We start from the raw sequence: 25,036 nt of genomic DNA on the forward strand, positions 1-25,036 counted from the left end.
GGGCATTCTGTTGCACGTCCTGGAGAATGTACATGTTTTAAAAGATTATATATGCGCCTTGCTTAAAGGCTCAATACCACTCTTGTTGTAACTGAATAATATGTCCCAATCTTTATTCTGGTCAACAAATTGTACTATTTTACAATATTCCAATTAATTGGTGATACAAATTTCATCTTAACACACCTAATTTAAAAAATTGGAAAAATTCAACTAAATGATTTGAAAAGCCTAACGTAAACCTTTTCAAATGTGACTTGGATTTAAAAATATTTTAGAACCCTCTGGACAAGTAAAATAGGATTTAATGGATAATTTACACAACAGGTAGGACACTTAAACATCTAGTACTTAGAAACCGGCTATTATTTATTTTTTGGAGCTGTCAAGTCAGCAAGAGTGTTATTGTCCCTTTAAGGGGTTTTATATGCACTTTATATTAATCAATATTTTAGGTAGTTGTCGTGGTTACTTCAGTGGATCGCTAACCAGGAGGTCTGGAGTTTGCCCTAGAAATGAAATGAAATGGAGTTTAACGTCCTACTGTTCTGGTCCAAACTGGGCTAATGAAGACGGGCATACACCATACAGTGTGCTATGAGGGAAATTTTGCCCGGACAGCGGCACTGTGGCCTACTCTTATATCGAATTCCAACTGTCAAGGGATCTTTTACGTGCACGCCAGTGTGTACACGGGACCTCGGGTTTTTTTTGTCCCATCCGAACGACTAGACAGACCCTATGTCCTGCATCACGGACAAGGGGGAACCACGCCGGAAAATCTTGATGAACTTTCTTGGCCAATGAGTTTGCCCTAGGGTAGGGCCTAGCCTACAATATCGTGAACCTTATAATATAAACGGTTCATATGGTAAAGTGTTGCCTGGCAGCTCTTTTTTATCAAGAATGTAAGGAATACTTATATTCCAAAGACAGATTTTTTTTCAATCCTATGAAAGTAAATTATCTTTTGTATAAATTTTTTGACACCTTCCCTTTAAATTTTATGGCAAAATACTGGAAGTCAAAATACATGAATGGGAGTCACCTCCCTTAGATTAACAAACATGGATTTCCGGTCTGTCAGAGAGAAATGTTTATTTTGTAAAAAGTACAAGTAAATCAATGATTTTCCAGGTTAATTTGCGTTTAAAGCCATCAAAATAATCGGCGTTGGCTCGTCTATAGCCAGCAGACGGTGAGTTGACTTTCATTAAACTTACAACATTTGTAAGGATGTTATTGATGCAGTTCAAAACGACAGCTTTTTGACGTTTTAGGCCTATAGGCCTATAAAATTAAAACTGTCAGTTCAGTCGCATCATCAGAATTAATAACATGTTGATTGTTTTTTTTTATTTATATTAGAAAACAGATATTTTACTGTCTGATTCATCGTAAATTTTAAACGGATTTCTTCGATTATGAACAAACTACTTAACTTTGGTTATTATAAACTTACCTGTGTGTTTGTAATCAACTCCCGTTCGATAAAATCCATTGCACAACTAATTATCACTACGATGAGAACAATTTCTCTCTTGAAAAATTTGAAAATTTACTTGTAATTTCGACAGAGTCGATGTCAACAATGTCTTCGTGACGTATTGGTCGAATCCAATATACCTGTTGCGGGGGTTGGTTAACATTGAAAGATAGTTTGACAGTGCGATCATTTTGATCGTATATGGGTTTGGGCGACGAAAAATATAAATTGAAGGCAATTACATAGGAGATTTATATGGAAACCATTGATCGCCAGTCTATCAAATTTTCTTCACAATTAAAATATCACTGATTGCACGGATACTCGTAAAAATAAAGTCATGAATAAACTATAAATATCCTATCTTCTTTATGTTATAAATAATTTAACAAGGATCATGAAGCTTACCTCCGAATTCTCTGAGTGTATTTTTAATTTTATACGCATTCTTTCGATCAAATAATAACCGCTTCAGTAACATCTTTAAGCGTGTTGCCCGGGTGGGTATATAATGCTACTAAGCCCGTATGACCCAGTAAGAAGCGGAACATTAATTCTCGATTCGACAGTTTTGACCGAAGTGTGATAAAGCCCGTAAAACGAAAGTATAGTTGTGTTTGTGCGACATGCGTGTTCAAAAGTAAATAATCCCATCCGAGTCGCTAATCAAATAATTAGAACAAAATATTTCAAAAAGTAAAGCTATAAAATTTGCAGAGATTTTACTAGAATGTAAAAGACGGTAACTAAATACAGGAATGCGGGTAGTTATGTGTGCGAACGCTCAAACTCAATGCCAATTGTCGTAGGTATCCAGACCACTCGGACTAAGACCAGTCGGACCAAAACAAGACCAGTCGGACCAATTAAATTATATTATAAGGCTAGACAATATGCTATTTATTTATTATTAAATCACAATACAAAGAAGCAAATAATTCTTATACGGAATTCTTATATTTAGAGTTGTTTGGTTCAATTTTGTGTACGTAAATAAATCAACGATTAGTTTTAAAATTAATTAATAATGGTGCCAAAAAAAAATATCAATCTAATTTTTCTTTACTCTTGCAATGAGACTCGGTATGTCCAGACTTTTGACAGTTTCTACATATACGGGTATACTGTTCTTGTCTGATAGCCTAATTTTACTTTTTCCACATTTGCGGTATCCCCAGTGGTTTCATTCCGTTCTACCCCACTAACCCCTGGGTTACTATATATGGGGGGGGGGGGGGGGTGGAGACACGTTTTCAAGTTATCCGCCCTTGATGCGTTAATATAAACAGCACATAATAATACGAAGACCGGACGTTTATATGCCCCTTTTTAAACGTGACTACAAGTGTGGTTCTCGATATTTTGCGATTTGGAATACAATTATCAATTTATTCAAACAACACGTTATTATTAGTTCGAGTAGTCATATTAAAACACACACAATTATCAATTTATTCAAATAACACTTTATTATTGGTTCGAGTAGTCATATTAAAATAAACACAATTATCAATTTATTAAAATAACACTTTATTATTGGTTCGAGTAATTATATTAAAACAAACGCAATTATCAATTTATTAAAACAACATTTTATTATTGGTCCGAGTCGTCTTTCTGTTGGGTCCGAATAGTCTTTTTGTATGGTCCGAGTAGTCTATTTGTTTGGGCTGAGTGGTCTATCACTTGGTCCGACTGGTCTTGAACCGAGTGATCTTTGGTCCGAGTGGTCATGGATTCTTGTCGTAATTGTACTTGAATTTCCTATGCTGTCACCCCTAATACGAAATGATATCTTCCGCAGAGTGACGTAACCATCTTCCATATTGGTATTTTTCTCTGGGAAAAGTTTGTGATATTTCAATTTTTCAAGAGAGAACTTGTTTTCATCGTTGTGATAATTAGTTGTGCAATGGATTTTATCGAACGGGAGTTCATTACAAACACACAGGTAAGTTTATAATAACCAACCTTAAGTAGTTTGTTCATAATCGAAGAAATCCGTTTAAAATTTACGATGAATCAGACAGTAGAAAAACTCGTAATGTGTATGGAGACAAGGCTTCCTGTATCATGATTAAATGAAATATCACTGTCTTTACGCACAATTTTGCAAGGATTTCCTGCTGGTGTCGGTGCAGCACTGGCACTGGACCCAAAAAGCAAAAGTAAAAGTATATTGTCCTGGCATCCATGACCATGACTTATGGACTAACTTCTGGAAAGCAATTCATCATATATAACTGATATTTAGATAAACTTTCAAAGTGAACTTTTAGTTCGAACTTTTAAAAAAGGTTTAAAACATTTGATGAATTGCAGGGCAAATGACAAGTCTGTTATCTGAGTGTTTAAATAAGCATTGAAATCTTAGTGGTCATTGCCAGTTGGTGAAAAAATAATATTCCATTTGACTACAGAACATAGTTGGTAGACTATAGGCGTTTTTATCAACCACTGATGCCAAAGTGATTTGCTTTCAATCAAATATTCATCTTTAAGGCTTTTTTATCGACTTGGCAAATCGATTTGAATTTAGTGGAGATGTCATGTGACAGTATAGTCGATTTCAAAGTACTTTGGCGAGTTCGTTAAATGCTCCGATTAGCTGTAAACAATTGTTGAGGCTGGACATAGTTGAAAAAAACATGTGATCACCCGATCAAATCGTCAAATCGCACCCTGAAGTGATTTGGCGATTTGATGTAATCGCTTCGGAAATCGGTGTCGATAAATTCGTTGATTAGGGTAACCAATTTGAATTAGATGGACGTTAAAGATGAAAATTTGATTGAATGCAAATCACTTTGGCTAATCAACGAATTTATCGACACCGATTTCCGAAACGATTACACCAAATCGCCAAATCACTTCAGGGTGCGATTTGACGAATTGATCGGGTGATCACGTGTTTTTTTATCAACTGTGTCCAGCCACAACAATTGTTTACAGCTAATTGGAGTATTTAACGAACTCGCCAACTCGTCAAAGTACTTTGAAATCGACTATACTGTCACATGACATCTCCACTAAATTCAAACCGATTTGGCAAGTCGATAAAAAAGCCTAAAGAGTCCCGAAATGAGCTAGTTTGTGTCGAGTGGATGTTAAACCCATTTTCTCTCTCTCTCTCTCTCTCAAAAATGGTTCAAATCCGTTTAGTACATTGTATTAAAGATATGATGAAATGAACGTTTGGCATCCACAGCAGAAGACATGATAATCACATGAATCCAATCTGCATCTAAAATTATGTTGAATATGATATTATTAATGGTTCGATATTAATTGCATTTATTTTCTTTGTGAGGGTAAAAATACCATTTCAAATTCTAAACGAGACAAAAGTTGTGAATTGTCACATTGTTTTTTTTTATTTTGGAACAGCACATCAATATGATGCATCCACTGTTCAGTGAAGTTTTAACTCATAAAGATTTGTCGAAGGCTGGTGAATTATTTACTGTAGAAGATAATGATATCGAGCATGATTTATCAGAAGTTGTGGATAGAATCTATGAGATCGCTGATCAGAAGGGATACGAAGATAGCGATAACGATCAGAGTGTCGTTGAAATCTGTATAACCCGAGTTACCACGGCAATAAGGTAGGTTTACAGAAGATCAGACAATCTCAGTCATTCTTTTCTATATTTTGCCTGGTAGCCTACACAAAGCCCTCCTTAATTTGCAAGAGTCAAATATCGCTCTTCTGAAAAAGTTCTCCCAGTTTGGACAAGGTGAGGGAATTAGTAAATAAAGAGAGATATCATTACACGGAGAACCAGACCTAAAACAAACTACTTAGAGTAGGCTACTACTACTACCTGGTGTTTTAACGTCCGCTTCCACAGAAGTGATATTGCAGACAAAGTAGGCTACAAGATTTAGAGTCTCTATATATCCATGGCTTCCTTCACAATTACACAGTCACTAGTCATTGATACATGTATTAGTCAGGCCCCGAGTTCACAAAGCATTCTCAGACTTATGTTAAGAATTTATTTAAAATTAAAATATAGCCCTTTAAAAAACTCTTGTTGTTTTAATGTATCAAATATATCAATAAGAAACTATGTACAAAGTTTTGTGTTTCTAGATCAAAGATATTTCTCATAAACAGTGATTGAAAATTGAGTAAATTCTTAACTGAAGTGTGAGAATGCTTTGCAAACTTGGGGCCATGGCACTCAAGCTTGATGGAGCTTCTTATCCTCCTACGGGAAAGACCTCTGTCTGTGCGCTAAGATAATAAACTAGTCTGCTATATCACATTTCGGGGTGGGGGGGATGGACACTAATTTAAGAAGAAGGAAATATCAAAGCGTTGTTTCGTTCTTGGTGTAATTTTGTTATATTTATAGAGAGACACAGAGTATTGAAGAACACGCCCGCGCTCTTGTCAAACTGCTGGAGATGTGTCATAGACACACTCTGACGACCAGTCCTAGAGATGAAGATCCACCACATGCTAAAATAGCCTCTGATATCATGTCCTGTTTATTTCTGGTAATTTACTTTAATTATGATCACGGATTCTGTTTTGTTCACAGGCCTGGAAATAACGGTTTTAGATGTACCTGACAAAATGTCAGGCCCTAATGAAATAGTAACTGACATTTTCAACTAGTGCCGGACATGTATTAATAATATCAGTAAAAAAAGACAAATCAGTGCCGAACAAAATGACAGGCACCAGAGGTTTTGTGCCTGACAAAGCCTGAATCTGTGCCTGACATTGTCTGTGACAGGTGCCTTATTTCCAGGCTTGTTTGTTCAAGAATAACCGCAAACACAAAATGCACATGTGCCATGTACGCATCAAAACCTCAAATGTTCTCATTCATTACTGCATGTAAATTGTAAATATTTAATCATAGTTAGAGTAAATGGATGTTTGATATATTACAGCACTATAACAAGACAGCTGTGATGAAATTAGCCATTCCAGCAGTTGTACATTACTTAGATTGTGATAATAAGGAATTGGCATGTAACGTTTCCAGTTATCTTTCTTTGGCGGCCATTGATAATGCCGATCTGTTAGCCAAACACATGCCCTTACTTGTAACCAGTGTATTAAAAGGTGAGCTTTTTGGTTTTCAATCAACAAAATGGATGATTTCTGTCAGGTGTGCTTGATTTACAGTCTGAAAGGGCCTGAGTTGATCGAATTGCAATCACGTGTCATGTGACTAAGTCCTGACTTTGTTACAGACGTGTTGTGAACAGAATCATGACATAAATCTAACATTTCAGCTGTAGCGATTGGTTGCAATCTGATTGAAACACAGATCCTATTTCCTTACGTTTTTATAGTTCAAAATTTTACTTGTCTTTACTACACTTGGATCTGGAAGAGTTGTTTTATAACCCGCGTTCAGGATGATGTGAGGGATCAGCCAATGAAATGGTTTGTTACGGCGAACTTTTGGCATGAGGTGCACGGAACTGTGGTTAACCCATTAGAAACATCAACATTGGTTGGTTAATCAAATGTCTGACGTCATAAGGTCAAAGCCGCCCGTATGATCTTTGATACGATCTTCCACTACAACCGGTCAGATCTTCATGTAGTAGAGACCATCAAAAGTATAAAATATCAAAACGAAATATAGATCTGTATTTTTAATCAGATTGGGTTAGTTGAATGAGGGTAAACCTTTTTATTCAAAATGGTCTTACTAGATTACTATCATTCGTGGGATTTAGAAAATTAATTTCTTATCCAATTCTTGAGAGGTATTTACCAATTGATCTATGATATAGTACTAGAACACCTAGTGTGGTGGATACAATCACTTGGTTTATTATACTGCAACGTTTCAACAACATTTCACAAGTCGTTTTCAAGCAAATACCTAATGTACAAATGAGACAAATCTTGTTTAAACGTTGCAGTATAATAAACCAAGTGATTGTATCCATAAATATGTGTTCTAGTACTATAATTCATTTCTGATATGTTCAATCCCCAATTTAAATCTTGCATGTTTCACCCACCATTGCCTTAAAAAGCTTGGAATATCTTTAAATCTAAAATTTCATTTTTGTAAAAAGTTTCTGGACTTCTTCGCGGCCATAGTATAACATTCTCGATAGTTTAATGTTTGTTTTTCAGGAAATTATCTACTGAGTAAAGTTTTACCCCAGATTTTTACCCAGAATCCCGATCCAGTTATCCGCCATATTGATTGTCTGGTGGGAACGTTAGATAAATGTGAAGTCATAGAACAAGTCAGTTTAATTCAGCTGTTTAGTCTCGTAGCTAAACATCAACCAGAGGTAACGAAACATTCTTTCATATAATTATTGGGGGGTTGGGTGGCTGAATGATTTAACTTCAGCCAGAGGTAATGAAACATTCTTTCATATAATTATTTGGGGTGTTTGGTGGCTGAATGATTTAGTATGAGTGCTTTAGATAATAAGGTCTGTCAAAAAGTCAAGTGGCGTTGTTTCGATTCTAAGCTTGTACATGTCAAGGAGTAAGGTCACCTGTCCATTTTAGTGCGATTTCTACAGGTCCTCCGGTTTCCTCTCACAAAGACCCCTATGTACAAGAGAATTATTGAAATAAAAATTAAAACATGTTAGTCACGAAATGACCTAGTTTGTGTCAAGTGGAGGGTAAACTCTCTCACTCTTGTTTCATCCTTGATGGGTCTCTCTCTCTCTCTCACACACACACATTACAATAATTGGACTTTGTATCAAAATGGTGATGGGATGTTTATATCATCTGTCGAGCGTGCCGACTGATATTCCTTTTAGATGGGGAACAATGGTGGCTCAGTGAGTAAGACCTCTCGCTAATCTGGAGGTCCCATTTTCGATCCAGGTGTTTGCCGAGAAAGCTCATAGGAATTTTCTGGAAGTTCCCTTTGTCAGAGATGCTGGACAGAGGGTCTGGCAACGGACAATGTATTGTCGTTTGCACGTAAAAGAACCCTTGACAGTTGGAATTCGATATAAGATTAGGCCGTATTGTTGCTGTCTGGACAAAATTTCCTCCTAACACACTGTATGGTGTATGCCCGTCTTCATTAGCCCAGTTGAGACAGAAAAGTACGATGAAAAACCCCATTTGTTTTGTTTTCATTTCTTTTCTTTCAATATAATTTTAGGTCCTGGATAAACATTACAACAAGTTGTGTGAATTTTTATCCAGTGGTTTAACAGCTTCTACGGTTATAACTATTTTTGTTGACATGGCCAAACAGAATCCATCAGCCTTCGTGGATAGACTGGATGACCTGAAAAAATTCATGGATAACCAGCCTCCATTAACATATTCTGTCATACAAATTATCGGGGCTGTTGGAACCCTGAATGAGGTAAGAACAAACTTACACTGACTGTCACATTCATGAATCTGTGTAGCTGATATCTAGTCGTTCGGATGGGAGAGAAAATATGGGTTCAACCATTTTATCATTAGCAGTTGTCATGTCAAAATTTCCCTAATAGATGAGTCATTCGGATGGGACAGGAAATTTGAGTTCAACCATGGTATCATTAGTAATTGTCATGGCAAAATTTCCTAAATAGATTTTCCAGCATGGTTACCCCTTTGTGCAGGACAGATGGCCTGGCAAGTAAAAGCATCTAGTTGTTTGAATGGGACAAAAAAAACCCCAAGGTTCTGAATACTTTTTTGCGGTGCAGATAATGAAGCCCTTGACAGTTTGAATTTAATTGCTGTCCAGGTATATCATACTGTGTCATGTATCCCCCTCCTCATTAGTCCATTTGCAATCTGATTAGGGGGTTGGATGGATGAATGGTTAGCGTGCACGCGCTGTATCATACAGTCTGTCATTGAGCTGACTGGCGTGGTTTCGAATCCCCGGTTGTACGTGACAAGGAGTAGGGTCGCCTGTCCAACCTCGTGGGTTTTCTCGGGGTCCTCCGGTTTCCTCCCACTGCTAAAGACCCCTATGCGCAAGCAAATTATTGAAATAAAGTTAAACCATATGTTAGTCCCGAAATGACCTAGTTTGTGTCGAGTGGACCTTAAACCCCATTTCTCTCTCTCTCTCTTTGCAATCTGATTAAAACACAGATCCTATTTTGTTTCGTTTTTATAGTTCGAAATTTCGTTTTACTTGTCTTCACATCACAAGGATCTGGAAGAGTTGTTATATAACCCACATTCTGGTTGATGTGAGGGATAAATCAATGGAACGGTCTGTTATGGCGAATTTTTGGCGTGCAATGCATGGAACTGTGGGTAAACCACTAAAAATGTCAACACTGATTGATTAATCAATGTCTGACGTCATAGGGTCAAAAGTCGCTTGTATGACCCATGACGCAGCCTTCCACTACAACCGGTCAGATCTTTATGTAGTGTAGGCCATCGAAAGTATAAAAAAACGAAAAGAAATATAAATCTGTGTATTTTAATCAGATCGGCCCGTTTGGTCCACGAAAGTAGGATGTTAAACCCCATTTTATTGGCCCGTTTGGTCCAGGAAAGTAGGATGTTAAACCCCATTTTATTGGATATTTGACAATTTGATTAAAATACAGATCTATATTTCGTTTTTTTTTTAATACTTTCGATGGCCTGTTCTACTTGAAGATCTGACCGGTTGTAGTGGAAGGTTGCGTCAGTGGTCATACAAGTGGCTTTTGATAGGGTGACCCACCATAAATAAATATCTCCATATATCTCGACAATTACGCCACAATATTTATATATATGCCAAGCCTCAAATCAGTTTCACACAATTATAGTCACTAAATAAACGATCATGTTGTACTTAATAAGCTATGACCATTAATCATCTATAAATAATAGACTGAAAACTGGTTCCAAGTGTCGTCCATAACATCCAGACACTTTCTGATTGACAGGTCGGGATAATCAAGACTACTTTTTTATGAAACATAACAGAAAAGCTAGAACAAGAAATTGAATTTAGAAATAAGCACGTTAGGTAGCTCAACAATCGTTTTAAGAACCTTGTAAAAGTAAAATGAAACTACTGCTAGTATCATGTTCCTGTCTAACCCGAGTGATTCAGAGATATTATTTGTACTAAACCAAAAGATGCCGCTCTTAACGGTACAGTTAATGATAAAGCGATTTAAAAAATGAAACAAACGTAATTTCTAAATTTGCTGTAATAACCAAGAAGCTTAATTTCACTGCTATTCAAAATCGTCAACAATAATTTTTTTACGGCTGTAATAGTTGATAGATTTGTAGAGAATTGCCCGTGCCATGGCTATTTATAGTATCATACTGTCAGAAAGTTGGTCTCGGCACGGCGAATGTGCACGCTTCAGTGGTAGTCTCGAACTATCAGCGGTGGACTGTATTTCTGTAGAGTACATGGGTCACCCTACTTTTGACCTTATGACGTCAGACATTTGATTAACGAATCAGCGTTGCTGTTTTGAGTTGGTTACCCACAGTTACGTGCTCCTCACATCAAAAACTTGCTGTAACAGACTGTTTCGCTGGTTAATCCCTCACACCAACCAGAACGTGGGTTATATAACAACTCTTCTAGATGCTAGTGTAGTAAAGACAAGTAAAACAAAATTTTGAACTATAAAAAACGAAATGAAATAGGATCTGTGTTATAATCAGATTGGATATTTGATGACGTGAATGAAAATATTTTACTTCTTATATTTACAGACGGAAGCTGATCGATCTCTCAAATATTTCTCATCCATGTTGGCATCCTCCGAAGATTCAGCCATTCCCATGATTCTTCAGGATATGCGTGCTATAGGTTTGACACATCCCGAATTACTCACACCATATATGGAAGAAGTGAATAAACTATCAGAGAATGCGTCAAGTGCTGTCCGTATTCTCGTCCAATCAATGAAAGACGATCAACAAAAATAGTATGTGAATCATCCGAACTAACCAATTTCACGGACACTCTCATACTATGTGCACAAATATCATCCTTATTCTCATTTGTCATGTATGTGAATCATCCAAACTAACTAATTTCACTGTCATTGTCATAGCATGTACACAAATATCATCCTTATTCTCAATTGTCATGTATGTGAATCACCCGAACTAACAAACTTCACTGTCACTGTCATAGCATGTATATATATATTCACATTTATCATGGGTTGCTGAGTGGTCAGAACGTCTATGCTTACATCATTCGGTCATCAAGTCAAGTGGTGTGGGTTTGATCCCCCTCTTGTATGTGACAAGGAGTAGGGTCGCCTGTCTGACCTCGTGGGTTTTCTCTGGGTCCTTCAGTTTAGTCCGACAGCTAAAGACCCCTGTGCTTGCTACAAGGGAATTACTGGAATAAAACTGTACCGTATATTAGCCATGTTAGTGTTGACTGCCCGTTAATTCCCATTTCCCTCCCTTTCCTTCCGCAGGCATTTTGGTTTCTTCTTGTCTTTTCATATCTATTGTACATATAATCATCTTTATTCTTGTTTATCATTTATTTTGACTTGCATTCGGGTTGTTCTCTTGCTTTCAAATATGTTTTTTTTTAACCAATCAAAACATACATTAGTCATTAGCATTATTGTTTTTTGAGATTGTTCGATGGCCGAATGGTTAAATGCTTGCGCATTAATCTTAAGACCTGTCATTGAGTTACCTGGCGTGGCTTCGATTACCCGGTTGTATGTGACAAGAAGTAGCGTCGCCTGTCCAATCTCGTTGGTTTTCTCTGGGTCCTCCGGTTTCTTCCCACAGTTAATGATCCCTACATGCAAGCGAAATGACCTAGTTTGTTTTGAATGGATGTTAAACCCCATTTCTCTCTCTCTCTCTCTCTCTCTCTCTCTCTCTCTCTCTCTCTCTCTATCTTGTTGTATTTTGTTTTCTGTTTTCATTTCATTTTTTTGTCATTTTCTCTATTGTTGTCACTGTTCGTCTGTCCATCAGCCACAATGATCCAGAGACCCAGGCTATCATTCAACGTTAAATTCATACACAAAGTTTATGAGATGAATAAACCTATTGATTTTCAATGATTTTTGACTAGTTGGATGGGATGAAAAATCCAAGGTCCCGTCTAAACATAAATAAATCCTTTGCAATTTGAATTTGACGAAGAGTAGCAGGAAAGCGCATGCCACAACATAAGCTTGTTTTCGTGAGTGCAGGGGTTCTCTTCACTCGGCAAACCTCAGCAGATTTCAGTACCCTACATCTAGCCTCGGCTGTATGACGAAGTCCGCCATTGGAACTATTTTCAATTTCCCGGATTATCAACAGCGTTGCCCATGATGACGCCTTTGAAAAATGTTTTATCATACAAATATTTTAAAGTCTGAAGCTGTTTTTCTTTCAAGTTTATCTGATTTTCTTCAAACAAGGACAACTTTGTACTGAAAATTCTAAATATGCTTCAGAACTTCTTTTAAAAAGCGGCATGTTTTCCTAATAAGTAAACTGGTGCTGTATTGCAATTGTATAGGCGTAGGTACATATCACTTACCGTCATACAGCCAAGGCTAGATGTAGAGTAACGGAATCTGCCGAGGTTTGCCGACTGGTGTTCTCTTTCAAAATTTTGACTGTCCGACATTTTTAGTTGTGGGGTTAAAAGAGGCCAGAATTAGGTCACCAGATGCCGTTTGTCCGTTTGCAGAAATACGATTAATAAGCTTCAACGACTTTGTTGTTGTTGGTCACGAGAGTCACCTGTCTTTCTTTGAAATATTTAAATTGATATTGTCTTTTTGTGAGTCGGTATACAAGTATAAATAAAATCTGTGTGAATGAAATATGTTTGGGTTTATATTTATAAATATGTAATGGAGTGTATGACACTACTTCCTCTTTCATTTGGGTTGTTCATAAAAATTATCCTTCATTGTTTTGTGATTCAAACAAAAATGTTGTCATAGTTTTGTTGCTTTATTTAAATCTTCAAAATCTTATTTTTAGCCTATTTCAGCATTTTTTTTTGTATCATAAAAGAATGAGTTGTAACTTCATAATTGTTGTTTTTATGTCTTGATACATAGTTCGCCTGTCTAACCTCGTGGGTTTTCTCCAGGTACTCTGGTTTCCTCCCACTGCTAAAGACCCCTACGGGCAAGCAAGTTATTGAAATAAAATTGAACCATGTGTTAGTCCCAAAATGACCTAGTTTGTGTCGAGTGGACATTAAACCCCATCTCTCTCCGTCTCTCTCTCTCTCTCTCTGTCTCTGTCTCTCTCTTGATGCATAGATTATATGGTTTGTTTTACAGGCATTTTGCTTGTTCCCTGATCTCTCATTCATTTACAGTGCATAAATAAATAAATTAATATCAACTTTAGAAGTATTAAATCCATAAAGTTATGTTAGTATGAAACACTTCCTCCTCGTTTTGGTGTCAGTGGTCACATATTTGTGTTACATATAAGTAACAACCTTCAGACATCACAATATATTGTTAATACTAGGTTTCCACTGTCGTGCCATGCGTTACGATGGGACTATCCCTATTGCGTTCGGATACGCTTCAATACGATCAACTCGAATGGTACGACTGGTCACAATATATGATCAACAAGATTAATGTACGATTAAAACCACGATTTCAATCGTATCGAGATAGTTGGAACCTAGTATTAGGCATAGGTTATGGTTTCACAGAAATTTATAAGATATGATTTATTTTCTAGTTTAACAGAGAAAGAAATGATATCAGTTTCAAGTCAGACTGTTACGGTTATAACAGTTGGTAATCCACCAAACGCTATACATCCTAGTGGTACTGTATCTGTTAAAACTACAGTTCTCTCCCCTAACACGGCAGATAGCGATCTCAGTTTACCGAAGTCTATCAGGTATGTACCAGTTAAACATCTTACTCATCTGCATCAACGTGACTAATAAAGACTGGCATGCGCCATAAATTGTGTTATGAGGTACATTTTTCCCGGGCAGTGGTGCTACGACCTAGTGTTATATCGAATTCCAACTGTCAAGCGTTCTTTTACTAATGTGTACACAGGATGTCGGTTTTTGGTCCCATCTGAATGACTAGACAGCATGGTTTCAGTTCCCTGCTCGTACGTGACAAGGAGTAGGGTCGTCTGTCCAACCTCGTGGGTTTTCTCCGAATCCTCTGGTTTCCTCCCACTTCTAAAGACGCCTACGTGCAAACAATTAATGAAATAAAATTAAACCAGATGTTAGTCCCGAAATGACCTAGTTTGTGTAGAGTGGACATTAAACTCACTCTCTCTCTCTCTCTCTCTCTCTCTCTCTCTCTCTCCCCCCCCCCCCCCGTAAACACTGAACTTAAGTTTTTTGTACCATCCAAATGACTAGGACTTTCCTTGCCAGGCCCTGTCAACACTGGGAGCGAACCTGAGACCTCCTCATTAGCCAGCCAGCATCTTACTCACTGAGCCACTGTGGCTCCAAAGAAAATCCTGAAGAACCTCATGTGATCAATCCCATTTAGTTTCGTTTTTTATAGTTCAAAATTTCGTTTTATTTGTCTGTACTACACTTCCATCTAGAAGAGTTGTTATATAACAGGCATTCTACTTGATGTAAGGAAATAGCCAATGAAACGGCCTGGGTAAACCCCTAGAAACATCAACGCTGATTGATTAATCAATGTCTGACGTCATAAGGTCAAAAGCCGATCGTATGACTGCTGACGTGAACTCCCACTACAACTTGTCAGATCTTCATGTAGTGTAGGCCATCGAATGTATAGAAAACCAAAAGGAAATATAGATCTGGGCCCTTATTCACGAAAACTTAAACTAAGATACAATCGAAATTTTAAGAAATACTGCAATTCGATTGGCTGACCAGTAAAATCAATTTGCATATATCCAATTTGCATATTGGTCAGCCAATACAATTGCAGTATTTCTTAAAATTTCGATTGTATCTTAGTTTAAGTTTTCGTGAATAAGGGCCCATTATTTTACTCAGATTGACATGTGATTGACATGTGATTGACTAGCCATACATTCCGAAGTTTTGTTTTGTTTGTAGAACTAGTGAAAGAGAATCAGAAAGAACGAGTAGTCCAGCGTCTACTCTGGTATCGGAGAGATTATCTATCAATAGTAACCTAACTACAGCTTATTTAAATCAGGTAATCTCTAAATATTCATTTGTTAGTCTCTAAATATTCATTTGTTAGTCTCAAAATATTCATTTGTTAATCTCAAAATTGTTAACCTCTAAATATTCATTTCTTAGTCTCAAAATATTCATTTGTTAGTCTAACCTTTTGTACTTCTTGACGTGAGGGAGGGAGGGAGAGAGAGAGAGAGAGGGAGAGGGAGGGAGGGAGGGAGGGAGATGGGGTTTAACATCCATTTGACACAAACTAAGTCATTTCGGGACTAACATGGTTTAATTTTATTTCTATAATTCGCATGCGCGTAGGGGTACTTGTTGACGTATGCATAAAAGAACAATTAAAATTCAAAGAAAAAGAGGTTGAATGCTACTGTCTAGATAAAATATCCTTTGTAGCATGCTGCATGCCTGGCATCCTTAGTCCGGTAGGTACAGAAATGTGCTGCAGTATGAAGAGCCTGGCAATGAACAGCGTTTTGTTAATTCAGCAAAAACTGTTGGTGTGCATGTAAAAAAACCCTTGACAGATCTAATGCGATAAAGAGTAGACTGAGATGACGCTGCCTGGGCTGAATATTAGGTTAGGTCATTTTGGGACTAACATAATTTATAAGATGATTTTGTAGTACTCTGTGCACAATACTCCATTCTCCCTGTCTGGTTGAAAATCTCCATAATATTTAGTGATTTTATGTTATATATTTTTTTAACAATGTATGATGGTATCTTATTGTAGAACGAACCAGTGCACGATGGGGTTCAACATTTCTGTGAGAAGCATTTTACTACCATACAGAATTATGTCGAGAAAATTAGTGCACGAATACCTCTTCCTAGTAAATGTAGTGTTGTTAGTAAGTACAGATTTTAATATTAGCACACTTCTTCCTAGTACATATAGGGTCGTTTATAGTACAGACTTTAATATTAGCACACCTCTTCCTAGTAAATTTAGGGTCGTTAGTACAGACTTTAATATTAGAGCATGTACACCTCTTCCTAGTAAATGTAGTGCTGTTAGTGGCTAAGTGGGTAAGGCGCTGGCTCGCTAGCCTGGAGGTTGGGTGTTCGATCCCTGCATTGGCCGAGAAAGTTCATCCAGATTTCCGGCGTGGTTCCCCCTTGTCAGTGATGCAGGACGGAGGGCCTGACAAGGACAGCTGTCTAGTCATTCGGATGAGACGAAAAACCGAGGTCCCGTGTACACATTGGCGTGCACGTAAAAGATCCCTTGACAGTTGGAATTCGATATAAGAGTAGGCCGTAGTGCCGCTGTCTGGGCAAAATTACCCTCATAGCACACTGTATGGCGTATGCCCGTCTTCATGAGCCCAGTTCGGAGCAAAACAGTAGGATGTTAAACCCATTTCATTTCATTTCATTTCATTTTCGTAGTGCTGTTAGTAAGTACAGATTTTAATATTAGCACACCTCTTCCTAGTAAATATATGGTTGTTAGTATAGAGTTTAATATTAGCACACCTCTTCCTAGTAAATATAGGGTCGTTAGTACAAACTTTAATATTAGCACACCTCTTCCTAGTAAATATGGGGTCGTTAGTACAGAGTTTAATATTAGCACACTTCTTCCTAGTAAATATAGGGTCGTTAGCACAGACTTTAATATTAGCACACCTCTTCCTAGTAAATATAGGGTTGTTAGTACAGACTTTAATATTAGCACACTTCTTCCTAGTAAATATAGGGTCATTAGTACAGAGTTTAATATTAGCACACCTCTTCCTAGTAAATATAGTGTCGTTAGTACAGACTTTAATATTAGAGCATGTACACCTCTTCCTAGTAAATATAGGGTCGTTAATACAGAGTTTAATATTAGCACACCTCTTCCTAGTAAATAGATGGTCTTTAGTACAGACTTTAATATTAGGACACCTTTTCCTAGTAAATATAGGGTCGTTAGTACAGACTTTAATATTAGAGCATGCACACCACTTCTTAGTAAATATAGAGTGGTTAGTGAGTAAAGACTTTGATATTAATACACCACTTCCTAGTAAATATAATGTCATTAGTACAGAGTTTAATATTAGCACAGTGTATTGTGTATGCTAGTCTTCATTGGCCATGTTGGGGCAGAAAAGTAGGATGTTAAAATCCTTTTCATTTCTATTTTTCTTTTTTTTTTGTTTATAGATGGTAAACATCGGAGATATGTTAAACTACATTTTCAGTGTGCTAGTCAACTTGATCATTGTTTATATGGAAAATCTCAGTTCAGCTTGGATACATTTCAACCAAAAATATGGCTTCATCTCATGTTTCTCTCTATACAGGTAAATTATATGTTAGATATATATATACGGGTAAATTACATGTTCCTATCTATATACACAGGTAAATTACATGTGCCTATATATATACACAGGTAAATTACATGTTCCTATCTATATACACAGGTAAATTACATGTTCCTATCTATATACACAGGTAAATTACATGTTTCTATATATATATATACAGGTAAATTACATGTTCCTATCTATATACAGGTAAATTACATGTTCCTATCTATATACAGGTAAATTACATGTTCCTATCTATATACAGGTAAATTACATGTTAGATATATATACAGGTAAATTACATGTTAGATATATATACAGGTAAATTACATGTTAGATATATATACAGGTAAATTACATGTTCCTATCTATATACAGGTGGGGGGGGTTGGATGGCCGAATGGTTAGCATGTCCATGTTGTATCATAAGGTCTATCATTGAGTCAACTGGCGTGGTTTCGAATCCCCAGTTGTACATGACAAGGAGTAGCGTCGCCTTCCAACCTCGTGGGTTTTCTCCGGTTTCCTCCCACTGCTGAAGACCCCTACGCGCAAGCAAATTATTGAAATAAAATTAAACCATATGTTATTCTTGAAATGAAATTGTTTGTGTTGAGTGGACGTTAAACCCCATTTCTCCCTCTCTATCTCTATATATACAGATAAATTATATGTTCCTATCTATAGAATGATGAACTCTATCTCAATCTGGAATTGTGCCTCACATTGTTCATGACTTTTTTTCTCATTTCCAGTTTTGTGGGATCTTGTTTAGTTTAAAAGTAAAAATTTATATGGTATTTTCTAGGCTCAGTCGTCATCTGCATTAAGTCAACGTGATAACAACGTGGCTTGTTTAAAAGTTTGCTGGGATGCTTTAAAGGGTGAAAGGTCAGATGGAACATTTTTAACGTTAGTGACATCAGCATTTCCTTCTGTGAAGGTAAGAAAATGACACTACTTCTATCCAATTCTGATGAGCATGGTGGCTCGCTGATTAAGGCGCTGGCTCGCCAACCGGGAAGTCCAGAAATATATTAGACATTTTGTGTCAGGCATATTTTATGTATATGGTGTATATGATTACATGTTAAATGATATATTGGACATTTTGCCCTGACAGTAAGGTTTCAGCCTATTCTTTATTAAATTCAAACTGCCAAGGCTTCTTTTCGATGCATACAGATGGACCTCAGTTTTCTGTTCCGTCCGAAAAATAGGGCACAATTTCCTAGTCATTTATTTTAAAGGAAACATTGTTGTTAGGCCAAAATAATTTGATTTTCTGATCCTCGGAAACAATTGTTTAAGGGGATCACGTGGCTAAGTGGGTAAGACGCTAGCTCGCTAGCCTGGAGGTCGGGTATTCGATCCCTGCATTGGCCGAGAAAGTTCATCCAGATTTTCCGGCGTGGTTCTCCCTTGTCAGTGATGCAGGACGGAGGGGCTGACAAGGAAAGCTGTCTAGTCGTTCGGATAGGACGAAAAAGATCCCTTGGCAGTTGGAATTTGATATAAGAGTAGGCCGTAGTGCCGCTGTCCGGGCAAAATTTCCCTCATAGCACACTGTATGGCATATGCCCGTCTTCATTAGCCCAGGTTAGGAGCAGAACAGTAGGACGTTAAACCCCATTTCATTTCATTTTCAACAATTGTTTAAAATTTGTTTTCTTATTTTGGGAAAAAGACTGTTTTAAAAACCTAAAGTATTTCAGTTCTAAGTTTTGAAATGTTAAACTCAACATCTATCATGTAATTGAAGTGGCTATTTATTTATACAGAACAGGAAGAACTGGAAATAAAATTGGTTTAGTCTTATCTTACATTATCTTATCTTAGTTACATGCAATTGTCAAGCAATTGTCATTTCATTTCATTTCATTTCATTTCATTTCATTTCATTTCATTTTCATTTTTGGTATTATGTTTTTATTATTTGAGTAGGATCAGGAGACATTAACACAAGAATTACATGAAGCGAGATATTTTGATATTTTTGAATTTAACGCTTTAAATAAACAATGGAGTTGTTTTATGTGTAATCATCCAGAAAAAGTTAATGGATTATTACAAGATGGACTTCCATTAATAGCGGTAAGATTCCTATTTATTATAAATATTTTTACCATAATCACTATCAAGAGTTGGGGGGTTGGATGGCTTAATGGTTAGCACGTGCGCGCTGTATCAGAAAGTCTGTCATTGAGTCAACTGGCGTGGTTTCGATTCCCCGGTTGTACGTGACAAGGAGTAGGGTCGCCTGTCCAACCGCGTGGATTTTCACCGGGTCCTCCGGTTTCCTCACACTGCTAAAGACCCCTACGCGCAAGCGAATTATGGAAATAAAATTGAACCATATGTTAGTCCCGAAATGACCTAGTTTGTGTCGAGTGGACGTTAAACCCCATTTCTCTCCCTCTCCCCTTTGTTATGATCAACTGTAATAATTAACCCATCTTTCTGAAATTAGTGGTTGTATATCCTATTGAAAGGGTGAACCACATTGTTTTTGTAAGTGATTTTCAATAATAACTTCTAGAGTTACTCCCCTTTGTTATGAAATCTTGTTAGCATCCTTAGATACTTCAACTATGATCCTATCATTTGGAATTATTTATGAATCATTTAGCTCATAAATTCTGGACAGTGTTTTTTTCATTGCCTGACAACCCGTATTTTCTTTTGTTGGTCTGCAATTTGAAATATATATGAGTTGTTTAACTTATAACTGCTCAGATGGTGTTTGTCTTGTTGCCTGGTAACCTATGTTTTATTTGTCAATTATTTGCAGGGTCAGTTAAAAGAAAAGAAAGGAAAATGGAAATTTTTAAAAAGATGGAAGACTCGATATTTTACTCTTTCAGGTGGACAATTTACCTACAGTAAAAGTGATCTGGTCAGTTTTGCTATATTTAAATATAAAAGATAAGTGTAGCTATTAAGACCCAGCCCCGAGTTCTAAGACTTAAGATAAGAATTTACTCAAAATTGTTCGCTTTATATCAACTATGATATAGCCCCTTAAAAAACTTTTGTTGTTTTAACATATCAAATACATCAATAAGAAACTATGTTAGGGTGACCCGTGCACTCTACAGAAAGTTGGTCTCGACACGGCTAAATGTGCACACTTCATGATTTCTGACTACCCCGCACTCTCTTTGAGTCGATAAATAGCCATGGCACGTGCAATTCTCTACAAATATATCAACTATTACAGCCGTAAAAAATCTATTGTTGACGATTTTGAATAGCAGTAAAATTTAGCTTCTTGGTTATTACAGCAGCTTTAGAAATTACGTTTGTTTTATTTTTTAAATTGCTTTATCATTAACTGTACCGTTAAGAGCGGCATCTTTTGGTTTAGTACAAATAATATCTCTGATTCACTTTCGTTAGCAGGAACATGATACTAGCAGTAGTTTCATTTTACTTTTACAAGTTTCTAAAAACAATTGTTGAGTTGGCTAAAGTGCTTATTTCTAAATTCAATTTCTTGTTCTAGCTTTCTGTTATGTTTCGTAAAAAAGTAGTCTTGATTATCCCAACCTGTCAGTCAGACGTAGAATGATCGATAGACTGGTTAAGCGAGACTAATTTCAAAACAAGGGCACGTAACCTTTCTTTTACTCAAAAGTGTTTGGATGTTATGGACGACACTTGGAACCAGTTTTCAGTCTATTATTTATAGATGGGCATAGCTTATTAAGTACAACATGATAGTTTATTTAGTGACTATAATTGTGTGAAACTGATTTGAGGCTTGGCATATATATAAATTTTGTGGCGTAATTGTCGAGATATTTGGAGATATTTATTTATGGTGGGTCATCCTAACTATGTACAAAGTTTTTATGTTTCTGGATCAAAGATATTTCTCATAAACAGTAACTGAAAGTTGTGTAAATTCTTAACTTTGTAAACTCAGGGTCTGGTTATCCTGGGTGTCAGTGACTAGTTTCATTCTCATTGAACTCTTTACACCGATTGCAGGCTTTTATTTATACTGTTCGGGGGGTTGGATGGCCGCATGGTTAGCGCGTGCATGTTGTATCATAAGGTCTATAATTGAGTAACCTGGCGTGGTTTTGTTTCCCGGTTGTACGTGACAAGGAGTAGGGTTGCCTGTCCAACCTCGTGGGTTTTCTCCGGGTCCTCCGGTTTCCTCCCACTGCTAAAGACCCCTATGCGCAAGCAAATTATTGAAATAAAATTGAACCATATGTTAGTCCCAAAATGACCTGTATATATAATTGTTATTATTGGCTGTTTCAGCGAAAAGAGACGTTACCTGTGAGTAAAATACAAAGTGTTAAAGCCGTCAGGAAAGGAATACGCGACATACCGAAAGCATTTGAAATATTCACGGAAGATCAGACATATGTATTTAAGGCCAAAGGTCATCAGAATGTGGAACAATGGGTGCAGTGTTTACATATCGCGGTGGCACATTCCCAGAATGCACACACTACCGATACCGACAAAAAGGCTCCGGACAGGCCTAGAAGTATGGTGGTAGAAAGGCCAAGGTCATTAATAACAGACACCAAGTTATAGCGGAAATAAAATGGGACTGGCCTTTTGTGAAATCTTTTGGGAAGACATTCGGGGAATACTCAGTTGAAGATTCTACTTTAGAAGTCTCTTGATCCCAGAAATACCGACAAATGAGTGAATCAAAAGAGGGGTTCGGGCCACAATGCATGCATGGATTGAATAAGAGAATATTTCAACCAATCACGACAGCTGAAACATATTCGTTGTGTTTAATTACGTTACCTCATTGATCAGTAGACGGGGCTGACCGAACTATGACAGGACTGAATTCTGTGTCAATTAAAAACGTTCCAGATTAACAATCAGCCCCCGCCAGGTGTTTGTATACAGAAAACCGCTATTACCTTATGTTCGTACAAATTGTTCTTCTTTTTCTATTGGTGTTTAGGGGGGTTGGATGGCCAAATGGTTAGCATGCGTGCGCTGTATCATACGGTCTGTCATTGAGTCAACTGGCGGGGTTTCGATTCCCCGGTTGTACGTGACAAGGAGTAGGGTCGCCTGTCCAACCTCGTAGATTTTCTCCGGGTCCTCCGGTTTCCTCCCACTGCTAAAAAGCCCCCTACACCCAAGCGAATTATTGAAATAAAATGACCTCCTTTGTGCCCCATTTTTCTTTCTTTCTCTCAAATGCAGTATGGTAGATAGATAGGTTTATTTGGCACAAACCAAACATAATAATCAGAATATTATTATTAATTTATAAAGTTAAATGTCATATTTTATTGTTGAATTTCTAGAGTTTATTGATTCGTTGTTAATTGTAATTAAAATACGACATTGTACATTTAAACATCATTGTATTTACTCTTAACTGTTGTAGTAATACTCAGTTAAACCTTTCGATCCTGCAAAAAGAATCCTTGGCAGTTGGAATTCGATATAAGAGAAGGCCATAGTGCCACTGTGTAGGCAAAATTTCCCTCATAGCACACTGTATGCCCACTGTATGATACATTATGGGAGATTAGATAAAGAGCTGGTAGTTCTTACTATAATAGTTAAAAAATAGCTAATGTAAAGGAAATTTTCTGAAAATTTCAGTCAAATTGATCCACTATGATCCAAGATTTTAGCGATTGAAATTTTCGACCTAGCCTCGAACATCATTACTAAAGTCGGTAGGATAAAAAAAAACATAATCTTGATTATCCATTTCTTGATTTAATTAGGAATGGAAGTCGAACAGCAAATCGGAATCTAATCCAATAAACATCGCAGGCTAGCGATGCCATCGAGAGTTGATTATGGTCTGGATAAGTTAATGTCTAATTAATAATTTAGATAACATTTTGAGGCCTAAAGAAAGATCTGCAATAGGCAGATTAGACTATTGATATTGTAAAGATGAATTAATATTAATATGAATTATTAGTGTAGTGTCCTGTTATTCATTAATTACCCAGGATGTAATGTTGACATCAAGGGTTTTCCTTTTCAATTGAATTCACTTTTATCTAAGTCATGAAACACTATTTATAAAAGCAATTGTTTAATATTTTTCCTGTTTTGTTATTGGGTGTTATTTAGAAGGTTTCCTTTTTCTGAGAGAAATTAGGACATAAATCAAGTACCGGTACTACTTTATGTCTCTTTCAAGGAAGCTGAAATGGTTATTAAATAACTCATAGCACTCTAAATGGTGTACCGGTACATTTATTACTGTAGTCTGTGCAGAAACGCAGGACATTAGACCCTATTTAGGACATTAAACCCTATTTGATCCCCGGTTGTACGTGGCAAGGAGTAGGGTCGCCTGTCCAACCTCGTGGGTTTTCTCCGGGTCCTCCGGTTTCCTCCCACTGCTAAAGACCCCTACGCGCAAGTGAATTATGTAAATAAAATCAAACCATATGTTAGTCCCGAAATGACCTAGTTTGTGTCGAGTGGATGTTAAACCCCATTTCTCCCTCTCTCCCTCTTAAACCCTATTTGGGGCCACGGTGGGTAAGATGCTGACTCACAAGCCTGGAAATGGGGTATTTTCGATCCCTGCATTGGCCGAGAAAGTTCATTGGGATTTTCTGACTTGGTGTCCCATGGTCAGTTGTGCAGCACAGAGGGATGAAAAACCGAGGTCCCGTGTATACATTGGCATGCACGTAAAAGACCCCTTGGAATTCGATATAAGAGTAGGTCATAGTGCCGATGCCCAGGCGTGCACGTAAAAGATCCCTTGGCAGTTGGAATTCGATATAAGAGTAGGCCGTAGTGCCGCTGTCCGGGCAAAATTTCCCTCATAGCACACTGTAAATCATATGCCTGTCTTCATTAGCCCAGGTTAGGAGCAGAACAGTAGGACGTTAAACCCCATTTCATTTCATTTTTAAACCCTATTTGTTTTGGTGTTTGGATTTGAATGGATGTGAAATTTAAACAGATTGTTGTATAGTTTCCCTATTATATTGTTAAATATTTTATAAAATGTTTATATGAAAAGGTTGTGAAATGTGTGATTCAGATATTGATGCAATAAATTTATATATTTATAAATATTCTCTTTATATTAATAAAATAAAATAATACAAATGTCATGTTTTTTGTTTTTATATTCTAATCTATCTGTGTGGTTCAGTGGGCGAGCTCACTAATCTATCTGTGTGGGGATCATGTGGCTAAGTGGGTTA

At 37.0% G+C, this 25,036-nt stretch overlaps 1 protein-coding gene across 2 annotated transcripts; it reads left to right on the plus strand.

Moving 5' to 3' along the window:
* The first annotated feature begins 1,062 nt into the window (after nucleotides 1-1,062).
* On the plus strand, nucleotides 1,063-24,875 carry LOC126827386 (ventricular zone-expressed PH domain-containing protein homolog 1). 2 transcript variants are annotated; one of them, XM_050556679.2, is made up of 15 exons: nucleotides 1,063-1,198; nucleotides 4,874-5,094; nucleotides 5,851-5,995; nucleotides 6,398-6,572; nucleotides 7,608-7,771; nucleotides 8,614-8,823; nucleotides 11,142-11,356; nucleotides 14,118-14,282; nucleotides 15,454-15,556; nucleotides 16,283-16,400; nucleotides 17,704-17,843; nucleotides 18,661-18,795; nucleotides 19,797-19,946; nucleotides 20,644-20,748; nucleotides 22,128-24,875. In XM_050556679.2, exons 2-15 carry the CDS (start codon nucleotides 4,883-4,885, stop codon nucleotides 22,407-22,409), a joined length of 2,319 nt encoding a protein of 772 aa, XP_050412636.1. In that variant the 5' UTR covers nucleotides 1,063-1,198; nucleotides 4,874-4,882; the 3' UTR covers nucleotides 22,410-24,875. The 2 variants fall into 2 exon arrangements, with proteins under 2 accessions (XP_050412636.1, XP_055958410.1); XM_056102435.1 differs by lacking the exons at nucleotides 14,118-14,282; nucleotides 15,454-15,556; nucleotides 16,283-16,400; ... (3 more) ...; nucleotides 20,644-20,748; nucleotides 22,128-24,875 and having other exon boundaries at nucleotides 1,089-1,117; nucleotides 11,142-13,301.
* The last annotated feature ends 161 nt before the right edge of the window (nucleotides 24,876-25,036 follow it).

The sequence above is a fragment of the Patella vulgata genome, chromosome 7 (genome assembly GCF_932274485.2).
Source record: "Patella vulgata chromosome 7, xgPatVulg1.2, whole genome shotgun sequence".
NCBI classification, from domain to species: Eukaryota; Metazoa; Mollusca; class Gastropoda; family Patellidae; genus Patella; species Patella vulgata.

Bases quoted from the DNA above. Each gene is read 5' to 3' on its own strand.
- LOC126827386 (XM_050556679.2), top strand. From the start codon at position 4,883: ATGATGCATCCACTGTTCAGTGAAGTTTTAACTCATAAAGATTTGTCG. The intron at 6,573-7,607 runs GTGAGCTTTTTG...TTTGTTTTTCAG, and splicing joins TGTAACCAGTGTATTAAAAG to GAAATTATCTACTGAGTAAA. The intron at 20,749-22,127 runs GTCAGTTTTGCT...TGGCTGTTTCAG, and splicing joins CCTACAGTAAAAGTGATCTG to CGAAAAGAGACGTTACCTGT.